Source organism: Mustelus asterias, chromosome 22, assembly GCF_964213995.1.
Source record: "Mustelus asterias chromosome 22, sMusAst1.hap1.1, whole genome shotgun sequence".
Classification (NCBI taxonomy): Eukaryota; Metazoa; Chordata; class Chondrichthyes; order Carcharhiniformes; family Triakidae; genus Mustelus; species Mustelus asterias.
In genome coordinates this window covers 53,532,948-53,545,509 of record NC_135822.1, presented here as the reverse complement: position 1 = coordinate 53,545,509, position 12,562 = coordinate 53,532,948, and the positions used below count along the sequence as shown (strand labels likewise).

Genomic DNA, 12,562 nt, shown 5'->3' with positions numbered 1-12,562 from the left:
AATTTAACATGGCCAATCCACCTAACCTACACACCTTTGGACACTAAGGGGCAATTTAGCATGTCCAATCCACCTAACCTACACACCTTTGGACACTAAGGGGCAATTTAGCATGGCCAATCCACCTAACCTACACACCTTTGGACACTAAGGGGCAATTTAGCATGTCCAAACCACCTAACCTACACATCTTTGGACACAGAGGGGCAATTTAGCATGTCCAATCCACCTAACCTACACACCTTTGGACACTAAGGGGCAATTTAGCATGTCCAATCCACCTAACCTACACACCTTTGGACACTAAGGGGCAATTTAGCATGTCCAATCCACCTAACCTACACATCTTTGGACACTAAGGGGCAATTTAGCATGTCCAATCCACCTAACCTACACACCTTTGGACACTAAGGGGCAATTTAGCATGTCCAATCCACCTAACCTGCACATCTCTGTACACTAAGTGTCAATTTAACATGGCCAATCCACCTAACCTACACACCTTTGGACACTAAGGGGCAATTTAGCATGTCCAATCCACCTAACCTACACACCTTTGGACACTAAGGGGCAATTTAGCATGTCCAATCCACCTAACCTACACACCTTTGGACACTAAGGGGCAATTTAGCATGTCCAATCCACCTAACCTACACATCTTTGGACACTAAGGGGCAATTTAGCATGTCCAATCCACCTAACCTACACACCTTTGGACACTAAGGGACAATTTAGCATGTCCAATCCACCTAACCTACACACCTTTGGACACTAAGGGGCAATTTAGCATGTCCAATCCACCTAACCTACACATCTTTGTACACTAAGTGTCAATTTAACATGGCCAATCCACCTAACCTACACACCTTTGGACACTAAGGGGCAATTTAGCATGTCCAATCCACCTAACCTACACAGCTTTGGACACTAAGGGGCAAATTAGCATGGCCAATCCACCCAACCTACACAGCTTTGGACACTAAGGGGCAATTTAGCATGGCGAATCCCCCTAACCTACACATCTTTGGACACTAAGGCAATTTACCATGGCCAATCCACCTAACCTACGTATTTTTGGACACTAAGGGTTAATTTAGCATGGCCAATCCGCCTAACCCGCACATCTTTGGAGTGTGCGAGGAAACCGGAGCACCCGGAGGAAACCCACGCAGACACGGGGATAACGTGCATGCTCCACACAGATAGTTTTCAGAACTTTCCAGTGCTCGACCTCCCTATCACTTGGAATCTCCTCCAGCCCAACAACCCACCAAGATGTTTGTGCTGCTCTAATTCTAACCTTCTGTGCATTCCGAGCTGTAATCAATTGCCTCATTCCCAAGGGCTGGAATTCCCTCCCGTTGCCACTCTGTCTCTCTACCTCACTTTCATCCTTTTCCAAAGGAGAGAGTCAAGAAACCAGGTAATGATAGGCCAGTAAGCTTAACATCTATCATTGGGAAAAAGTTAGAGTTTGGTATAAAGGATGGAACAGCAGAGCATTTAGAAAATGCATAATATAATCAGGCAGTCAACATGGCTTCATTATAGAATGCATATAATCCTAGAATTCCGACAGTGCAGAAGGAGGCCATTCGGCCCATTGAGTCTGCACTGACCACAATCCTATCCAAGCTCTATTCCCATAACCGCACATATTTACCCTGCTAATCCCCTGACACTAGAATCAATTTAGCAATCAACCTAACTCGCTCATCTTTGGAGTGAGGGAGCAAACCGGGGAACACGCGGAGGAAACCCACACAGACACAGGGAGAATGTGCAAACTCCACACAGACAGTGACCCAAGCCGGGAATCGAACCCGGGTCCCCGGTGCTGTGAGGCAGCAGTGCTAACCACTGAGCCACCATGTCACCCCTTCAAGAAGGGGAAATCATGCCTGGCAAATTATTAGACTTCTTTGTGGGTGTAATGATTAGGATGGATAAAGGGGGACCAGTAGATGTAATATACTTGGATTTCCAAAAAGCATTTGTTAAGGTACGGCCCAAAAGGATACTGAATAAGATAAAAGTGTTAGGGGTTGTATATAAGCATGGATAGAGGATTGGCTAACAACAGAAGGCAGAGAATTGGGATCAGAGAAGCATTTTCAGGATGGCAACCTGTAATTAGTGGCATGCCCCAGAGAGCAGTGCAATGGCCCCAGTTATTTACCATATAGAATCATAGAATCCCTACAGTGCAGAAGGAGGTTATTCAGCCCATCAAGGCTGCACCGACCACAATCCTATCCCCATAACCCCATGCATTTAGCCTAGCTAGTCCCCCTGACACTAAGTGACAATTTAGCATGGCCAATCCATCTAACCTGCACATCTTTAGACACTAAGGGGCAATTTAGCATGACCAATCCACCTAACCTACACATCTTTGGACATCAAGGGGCAATTTAGCATGGCCAATCCACCTAACCTACACATCTTTGGACATCAAGGGGCAATTTAGCATGGCCAATCCATCTAACCTGCACATCTTTAGACACTAAGGGGCAATTTAGCATGACCAATCCACCTAACCTACGCATCTTTGGACATCAAGGGGCAATTTAGCATGGCCAATCCACCTAACCTACACATCTTTGGACATCAAGTGGCAATTTAGCACGGCCAATCCACCAAACCTACACATCTTTGGACATCAAGGGGCAATTTAGCATGGCCAATCCATCTAACCTGCACATCTTTAGACACTAAGGGGCAATTTAGCATGGCCAACTCCCAAATCTTTGGAGTGTGGGAGGAAACCGGAGCACTCGGAGGAAATCCACGCAGACACGGGGAGAACGTGCAAACTCCACACAGACAGTGACCCAAACGGGAATTGAACCCAGGTCCCTGGCTCTGTGAGGCAGCAGTGCTAACCACTGTGCCGTCATGATGACGTGGGTGAGAGAAGTGAATGTACTATTGTCAAGTTTGTGGATGACACAAAAATAGGAAGGAAGACAGGTGATGAAGGTGACACAAAATGGGCTATTTTCCCATCCCGACGGCCTGGGGGCGGACGACGCAAGGGCATTCTATAATGAAGCCATGCTGACTGCCTGATTATATTATGCATTTTCTAAATGCTCTGCTGTTCCATCCTTTATACCGAACTCTAACTTTTTCCCAATGATAGATGTCGTCGGGCAGGATTTTCCGGTTTTGGGGCGAGCGAGGCCGGGAAATCCCAGCCAAAGAGTCCGCAGAGGGATCTAGACATGATCTAGACAGGATCTAGACAGGTTAAGTGAGTGGATCAGGGATCGATTCTGGGGCGATAATTATTTACAATGGATATGAATGATTTGGACAAGAGAAATGAATGTACGACAGCCAAGTTTGTAGATGAGACAAAATAACTGGGAAGGTGAGTGGTGAGGTGGACACAGAGAGTCTACAGAGGGATATAGACAGGTTAAAGGGGAAGGCACGGTAGCACAGTGGTCAGCACTGCTGCCTCACAGCACCAGGGACCTGGGTTCGATTCCCGGCTTGGGTCACTGTCTGTGCGGAATCTACACATTCTCCCCATGTCTGCGTGGGTTTCCTCCGGGAGCTCCGGTTTCCTCCCACAGTCTGAAAGACGTGCTGGTTAGGTATTAAATTCTCCCTCAGTGTAACCCGAACAGGCGACGGAGTGTGGCGACTAGGGATTCTCACAGGAACTTCATTGCAGTGTTAATGTGAGCCTACTTGTGACACGAGTAAATAAACTTTAAAAAAAGTAAACTTCAAACTTTCCTTCCCTCTATGTATTCTATGAATGGTATGCTTTGTCTGTATAGTGCGCAAGATATCAGGATATTGAATTCAATGATGAGCCACGATCACTATAAATGGTAAAGCAGGCTCGAAGGGCTGAATGGCCTCCTCCTGCTTCTAGTTTCTATGTTTCTATGTTGTCATGGTAAGAGACTGTTTGCAAGTAAGTGTGTGCGTGAGTTGCCTTGCCAACCATCAACAATCCCAACATTGATTTGAACTCCATAATCAACTCTAGAGGAGGTAGTGATCACATTTGGCCGTGCTGTAAAAACACTATATTTCAAATACCCAAGACGCAAATAAAATGACACTGAAGTCGTGTGGAGAAACGCCACAAGACACAACTCTGACTAATTCTGTCCTGTACTCTGTCTCGTCACTGTCTGAGATCCGACCCACTGCGCTGGTGTCATCAGCAAACTTGAAAATCGAATTGGAGGGGAATTTGGCCACACAGTCACAGGTGCATAAGGAGTATAGTAGGGGGCTGAGAACACAGCCTTGTGGGGCACCGGTGTTGATCGTGGAGGAGGTGTTGTTGCCTATCCTTACTGATTGTGGTCTGTGTGTTCGGAAGTTCAGGATCCAGTTGCAGAGGGAGGTGCCGAGGCCCAGGCCACGGAGTTTGGAGATGAGTTTCATGGGAATAACAGTGTTGAAGGCTGAGCTGCAGTCGATAAATAGGAGTCTGACATAGGTGTCCTTGTTATCTAGGTGTTCCAAGGTTGAGTGCAGGGCCAGGGATATGGTGTTTGCTGTGGACCTGTTGCGGCGGTAGGCAAACTGTAGTGGATCCAGGTAGTCCGGGAGGCTGGAATTGATTTGTGACATGACTAGCCTTTCTGTCCAGTCTAGAATGTCTGAGAGATTATTTTCCAAAGGTTGATAAGATCGTTAAAGTTATAAAAAGAACTCAGAATATTAAACAGCAGGTAACTGCTACATATGTTGGGGCATGCCCCTTTAAGGGAATGGGTCAGCTGACCCAGGACTCAAGCTCCACCCTGGGTGGAGCCAGTTGTGTGCTGACTGTGCTGGGATAAAGACGTGTTAACAAACTGTTCCAGTTAGCTTACGACGATTGGCTCGCGCTCCATTAATAGTCACGCAAACACAATCGTAACGGCTTCAAAATAAAGATATTAGGGGGGCACGGTGGCACAGTGGTTAGCACTGCTGCCTCACAGCGCCAGGGACCCGGGTTTGATTCCTGGCTCGGGTCACTATCTGTGCGGAGTCTGCACGTTCTCCCCGTGTCTGCGTGGATTTCCTCCGGGTGCTCTGGTTTCCTCCCATAGGCCAAAGACATGCGGGTTAGGTGGATTGGCCATGCTAAATTTCCCCTTAGTGTCCAAAGATGCACAGGTTAGGGGGATTGGCCATGCTAAATTGTCCCTTAGTGTCCAAAGATGGACGGGTTAGGTGGATTGGCCATGCTAAATTGTCCCTTAGTGTCAGGGGGATTAGCTAGGGTAAATGCATGGGGTTATGGGGATAGGGCCTGGGTGGGATTGTGCAGATTCGATGGGCTGAATGGCCTCCTTCTGCACTGTAGGGATTCAATGATTCTAACCTCCATCCTCCAATTCGATCTTTTACTCCCAGTCCCCTCCCTACTCATGGCCACTCTGCGACTTGATCTTATGTTTTGAGTTCAGAGAGTGTTGATGCTTTCGCCGTCAACACATTCTGCCACTTTCCCATCTCAATGATTCTTGGATGTCCTGCGGGTTCCCATTTCTGCCACCCTTTCGGGCACCGGGTCCAGAGTCCCACTGCTCTCTGGGTGAAAAAGCAGGGTGGCACAGTGGTTGGCACTGCTGCCTCACAGCGCCAGGGACCCAGGTTTGAAACCAGCCTCAGGTCACTGTCTGTGTGGAGTCTGTACGTTCTCCCCGTGTCTGCGTGGGTTTCCTCCGGGTGCTCCGGTTTCATAGAAAACATAGAAACATAGAATCCTACAGTGCAGAAGGAGGCCATTCAGCCCATCAAGTCTGCATCAACTACAATTCCACCCCAAGCCCTATTCCCACAACCCAGCACAGTTACCCCCTAATCCCTCTCATGTACGCATCCCGGGACACTAAGGGGAAATTTAGCATGGCCAATCCACCTAACCCATACATCTTTGGACTGTGGGAGGAAACCGGAGCATTCAGAAGAAATTCACGCAGACACGGGGAGAACGTGCAAACTCCACACAGTCAGTGACCCAAGCCGGGAATCGAACCCGGGACCCTGGCGCTGTGAGGCAGCAGTGCTAACCACTGTGCCGCCCCTAAATGGATTAGCCGTCCATCGCCTTAGTCACTCTGTCACCTTCCCAGGAAGTTCACAATCACTCCCACAGTCCAAAGGTTAGGTGGATTGGCCATGCTAAATTGCCCTTAATGTCCAAAGATGTGTAGGTTAGGTGGATTGGCCATGCTAAATTGCCCTTAGTGTCCAAAGATGTGCAGGTTAGGTGGATTGGCCATGCTAAATTGCCCTTAGTGTCCAAAGATGTGCAGGTTAGATGGATTGGCCATGCTAAATTGCCCCTTAGTGTCCAAAGATGTGCAGGTTAGGTGGATTGGCCATGCTAAATTGCCCTTAGTGTCCAAAGATGTGTAGGTTATGTGGATTGGCCATGGTAAATTGTCCCTTAGTGTCCAAAGATGTGGGGGTTAGGTGGATTGGCCATGCTAAATTGCCCCTTAGTGTCCAAAGATGTGCAGGTTAGAGGAATTGGCTGGGATAAATTGCCCCTTGTGTAGATTAGATGGATTATCCGTGCACAAATGTGTGGGGTTATGGGGAGAGTGTGGGGGAAAAGCTCTGAGTTAGATACTTTGTCAGAGAGAGTCAGTGTAGACTCGCTGGCTGAATGGCCTCCTTTTGCACTGGAGAGATTCTGTTATTCTATGGTTTTTTTTGTCTTTACCTGACACCTTTATTGATCCATTCACTCCCTGTAAGCCTCTGTGCCTTTCCTCTGTGTATTAGCTCTCTCTATATCCATTCCTCTGCCTCCCTTTTCCTCCAAATCTGTCGCTACGGCTCTGTTTCTATCTACTCACAACCCCCCCTCTCTCTCTCTCTCTCTCTAATTACTCTCACTTTGATAGATTTGCTCCCTGTCCGCTTCACTGGACGCCACCTCCGCTGCCTCGGTTAACCCATTCTCGCCTGATTTCCATTTCAATCGGGCCAGGCGGAAATTAAAAGAAGTATAAAAGGCTTGGCATGACCCTGCTTCCTTGTCTCTTGTCCCGTCGCAAGCTTGAGTAATCAGAGGACTCGCAAAGACAACCAGAGCCCCAGGGGGGTGGGGGACGGGGGACGGTGAGGGGGCTGGTTAAAGCACAATCGGCCTTGAATAGAGACAGCGAGATTCCCCTGGGTATAAAGCCCAGAACTAACCACCAGCACTCAACAAACTTGTTCCACGCCCCTTCCACCTGCCCCATCTGTTTCGTCCAACTCATCCTGTCCCTTGCTGCATACAGTTAAAGTTTATTTATTAGTGTCATAAGTAGGCTTACGTTAACACCGCAATGGAGTTACTGTGAAAATCCCCCTAGTCGCCACTCTGTTCGGGTTACACTGAGGGAGAATTTAGCACCAAACCAGCACGCTTTTCGGACTGTGGAAGGAAACCCACGCAGACACGGGGAGAACGTGCAAACTCCACACAGATAGTCATCCAAGGCCGGAATCGAACCCGGGTCCCTGGCGCTGTGAGGCAGCAGTGCCAACCACTGTGCCACCATGCTACCCGTGCATCTGTGACCATTCAATAAACTCAACACAGAGGAGACTGTCAATGTACAATATCCAACTCCCCAGGTTAGCCCTCCGAGTTTGCATTTTGCCAACACATTTCAAGTTTCAAGTTTATTTATTTGTGTCACAAGTGCGGCAGCAGCACGGTGGTTTGCACTGCTGCCTCACAGCGCCAGGGACCCAGGTTCAATCCCCGGCTTGAAGTCACTGTCTGTGCGTAGTCTCCACATTCTTCCCTGTGTTTTCATGGGTTTCCTCCGGGTGCTCCGGTTTCCTCCCACTGTCTGAAAGACGTGCTGGTTAGGTGCTAAATTCTCCCTCAGTGTAACCCGAACAGGCGCCAGAGTGTGGCGACTAGGGGATTTTCACAGTAACTTCATTGCAGTGTTAAAGTAAGCTGACTTGTGACAAATAAATAAACTTTAGACTAGGAAGCTTTTATTACATATAGTTTATTTAAAAATACACTTAAAATATAACAAAAACACAGGAACTTTATTGCAGTGTTAATGTAAGCCTCCTTGTGACACTAATTAAAAAACTTTAAAAGTAGGCTTACTTTAACACTGCAATGAACTTCCTGTGTTTTTGTTATATTTTAACTGTATTCTTAAATAAACTTAGTGCGATAAAAGCTTCCTAGTTTAAAGTTTATTCATTTGTCACAAGACAGCTTACATTAACACTGCAATGAAGTTACTGTGAAAATCTCCTAGTCGCCACACTCCAGTGCCTGTTTGGGTTACACTGAGGGATAATTTAGCACCTAACCAGCACGTCTTTCGGATGTGGGAGGAAACCGGAGCACCCAGAGGAAACCCACGCAGACACAGGGAAAACGCGCAGACTCCGCGCAGACAGTGACCCAAGGCGGGAATCGAACCCAGAGCCCTGGCGCTGTGAGGCGGCAGTGCTAACCACTGTGCCACCGTGCTGCTCTGTGCCACCATGCCACCCTTCCCCATAAAAAACATACTCCTGTGTGTAGACATAAATTCTCCCTCAGTGAAACTGAACAGGTGCCGGAGTGTGGCGACTAGGGGATTTTCACAGTAACTTCATTGCAGTGTTAATGTAAGCCTATTTATGACACTAATGAATAAACTTGTACTGCCCCTTGCTATTTTCAACTGTTGCATACATTCAATTTTTAAACGTTCAATTTTAATACCATCTCAACATTTTTATATTCATTTGTGGGACACGGGCGTCGCTGGCTGGGCCAGCATTTATTGCCCATCCTTAGTTGCCCGAGGGCAGTTGAGAGTCAACCACATTGCTGTGGCTCTGGAGTCACATGTAGGCCAGACCAGGTAAGGACGGCAGATTTCCTTCCCTAAGTACACTAGTGAACCAAATGGGTTTTTCTGACAATGGTTTCATGGTCATCAGTAGATTCTTAATTCCAGATTTTTTAAATTGAATTCAAATTCCACCAGCTGCCGTGGTGGGATTCGAACCCAGGGTCCCCAGAACACTAGCTGAGTTCCTGGATTAATAGTCTCGTGATAATACCACTAGACCATCGAAACATGCAATAAAGGTGTACGAATTCTCCTTAATAGCCAGAATACTTGCTTTCAAAGGAATGTCTGAGAATATTTGGTAACCTGACCGGATTCTTGGGAGAGAGCGGGTATGTGTCTCGGCAGCACGGTGGCACAATGGTTAGCACTGCTGCCTCAAAGCGTTGGGGACCTGGGTTCGATTCCTGGCTTGGGTCACTGTCAGTACTGCGTCTGCACATTCTCCCCTGTGTCTGCGTGGGTTTCCTCCGGGTGCTCCGGTTTCCTCCCAAGTCCGAAAAATGTGTGGGTTAGATGGATTGGACATGCTAAATTGCCCCTTGGTGCCCAAAGATGTGTGGGTTAGGTGGATTGGCCATGCTAAATTGTCCCTTAGTGTCCAAAGATGTGTGGGTTAGGTGGATTGGCCATGCTAAATTGTCCCTTAGTGTCCAAAGATGTGGGGGTTAGGTGGATTGGCCATGCTAAATTGTCCCTTAGTGTCCAAAGATGTGTGGGTTAGGTGGATTGGCCATGCTAAATTGTCCCTTAGTGTCCAAAGATGTGTGGGTTAGGTGGATTGGCCATGCTAAATTGTCCCTTAGTGTCCAAAGATGTGTGGGTTAGGTGGATTGGCCAAGCTAAATTGCCCCTTAGTGTCCAAAGATGTGCGGGTTAGGTGGATTGGCCATGCTACATTGCCGCTTAATGTCTAAAGATGTGCCGGTTAGATGGATTGGCCATGCTAAATTGCCTCTGAGTGCCAGGGGGACTAGCTGGGTAAATGCATGGGGTTATGGGGATAGGGACTGGGTTGGATTGTGCAGACTCGGTGGGCCAAATGGTTTCCTTCTGCTCTGTAGCATAAGTGAAGTAAAGTTTATTTATTAGTCACGTGTAGGCTTACATTAACACTGCAACAAAGTTACTGTGAAAATCCCCTAGTCGCCACACTCCGGCACCTGTTCAGTTACACTGAGGCAGAATTTAGTATCTAACCAGGTCGTCTTTCAGACTGTGGGAGGAAATTGGAGCACCCAGAGGAAACCCACGCAGACACGGGGACAACATGCAGACTCCATACAGACAGTCACCTAAGCTGGGAATCGAACCACGGTCCCTTGTATTGTGAGGCAGCAGTGCTAACCACTGTGCCACCTGCCTCATTCTATGACTGCCCAGCAAGAATCCCAAGGAAGCTGGTGCTCCCGCAGAGCAGCCCAGACTTGTTGCTTTCCACAGACTCTGTGTTATCTGGATTGAAACCAGTTTGTGGCTTGTGCTACCAAATAAACCTGTTGGACTTTAACCTGGTGTTGTGAGACTTCTTACTGTGCCCACCCCAGTCCAACGCCGGCACCTCCACATCATTGAAACCTACTCACAGAGAACCGGAACATCCTCCACTTTAAAAATGACCAGCGTCCAATAATAAATAGCACCTCACTAAATGCTGACAATACTTCCAGTTAGTTCCCTAACTCAAAACCCTAGAAATATAAAACCCATCTGACCTCCTTCCCTAACCATCTGATCTCTTCCAGCATCTATTAATTTATTTCCAATTGCTAAAATTTAAAACGAAAAAAACTCCTTTTATTTTTGCTTGGGATCTGCTTATCGCTGCTTTCTTTTATTAGACAGCGAGATGTCACTATTAAAATGTGTGTGTCTTGGTGCAAATATTGAAACGCTCTCAAACAAAAAAAACCCTTCCTGGAACTGCATAATAGTAGACATTAGCCCCGATGTAGATTTGACTGCATTACCTCCAGAAGAGTACAAAATGATCAGCTTCAAACCACCCATTGTAACCCAATTTGCGTTTGGAATCAAACTTGGGGGTGAATTAGTGAATTGACAGTCCCCTTTCGTAAGCAAGAGGTTGCATATATTTTATATATGTGTGTTTTATTTGTACATATGTCGTTTATATGTGTGTTATCTGGAAATATATGAAATTGCCTGCTTAGAACAAGAGTTCTGATACAGCACTAGACACTTTCTTGCTAGTTACAATCAGCTAACACACACACCACGGGTAGAGTTTGCCACTGTCAGGTATCTCATAGATAGAACAATCCACATTCTCCCCCTCCATCCCCAAATCTGATTCAACCAATGTCACTCAATTCATTTTTCCCCCTTTAGCATTTGCAACCGTGTGTTATCGGGGGAGGGGGAGGGGGAGGGGGGAGCACACTTAAAATGAGCATTAATCATTGAATAGCTTCAAGAGGGAAATAGATATATTTCGAAAAAAGAAAAAGGGATATGGGGAACAGGTGGGGGAGGTGAATTGGAAACCGGGGCGGCACGGTGGCACTGTGGTCAGCACTGCTGCCTCACGGTGCCAGGGACCTGGGTTCGATTCCCGGCTTGGGTCACTGTCTGCACGTTCTCCCCGGGTCTGCGTGGGTTTCCTCCGGGTGCTCCGGTTTCCTCCCACTGTCCGAAAGACCTGCTGGTTCGGTGCTAAATTCTCCCTCAGCGTACCTGAGCAGGTGTGTGGTGAGACTAGGGGATTTTCACAGTAACTTTACTGCTGTGTTAATGTGAGACTACTTGTGACAAATAAATAATAATGAAAAAAGATTAGCTATGATCTGATTGAGAGGGTCTGAGTTTGCTGACTTTAAAAAAGTTTGTTTATTTATTAGTCACAAGTCGGCTGCAATGAAGTTACTGTGAAAATCCCCTAACTCTTGTGTTTAATTACAGCTGACGGAACAAAATTCCGACAATTCTCACAGCTAAATCCCCAAAGCAGAATTAGTGTCTTCCGAAAACTAACTGCAAAACGTTTTAGAATGAATCCAGATCCTTCTATTGATGCCCGACCGTTTACACCGCTGACCGTGTTTGGGACAGCGGCAGATTTCGCCCATCCGTCTATTACCGATGTTAAATTCCACAGAAGGAAGCAGGCGAGGAAGGGTTTTGGAATCCACCCCTTTTTTCACACCGGACGCCGCCTGTGATACAACCACTTTCACGGAGTGAGGTTCCCACTGCTCCCACAGTAATTTTCACACTAACTCAATTCGCAGTGTTAATGTAAAAGCCTACTTGTGACACTAATAAATGCACTTTGAATGTATCCAGTGCTCCATTTCGATTCACTCTACTCAACACTTTTGACACTTTAGAATCCGGTATACCCCAATGTTAATATCACACTTACATTCGTTACAAGATAACATGATTTCAATGCACAGATCAGTACAATTCTGTATATATAAATAAAAACAAACTCGAATGAGATTTAAGGTTGGCTTTTTGGAAAGGCATGGATTAGTGTAACACTACTAATTCAGCCTCTTGTGAGATTAGTTTAGCTTCATCCAAATTCAACAAATTAAATTATGCTGATATTTCTAACCCGTAGCTTTCGTTTCCACCCCCCTCCTCCCTCTGCCCATCATTTATTCTGCTCTAAATACCAACCGCCTGCCCCTCAAATAATCTTACAACGCACACTTCCGTGTTATTGAAGAGTTTAACGTTGAGGGAGCAGA

At 46.8% G+C, this 12,562-nt stretch overlaps 1 protein-coding gene across 1 annotated transcript in view; it reads right to left on the bottom strand.

The window, feature by feature from the left end:
- Positions 1-10,853, bottom strand: part of LOC144510226 (paired box protein Pax-8-like) — a 79,618-nt gene extending 68,765 nt beyond the window's left edge. The window contains exons 1-2 of the mRNA XM_078239720.1: positions 10,814-10,853; positions 6,874-7,035 (exon numbers count right to left, since the gene is read on the bottom strand). Of these exons, the coding sequence (XP_078095846.1) occupies positions 6,874-7,035; positions 10,814-10,853 (202 nt within the window). The remainder of the gene's footprint in view (positions 1-6,873; positions 7,036-10,813) is intronic.
- Positions 10,854-12,562: the final 1,709 nt, after the last annotated feature.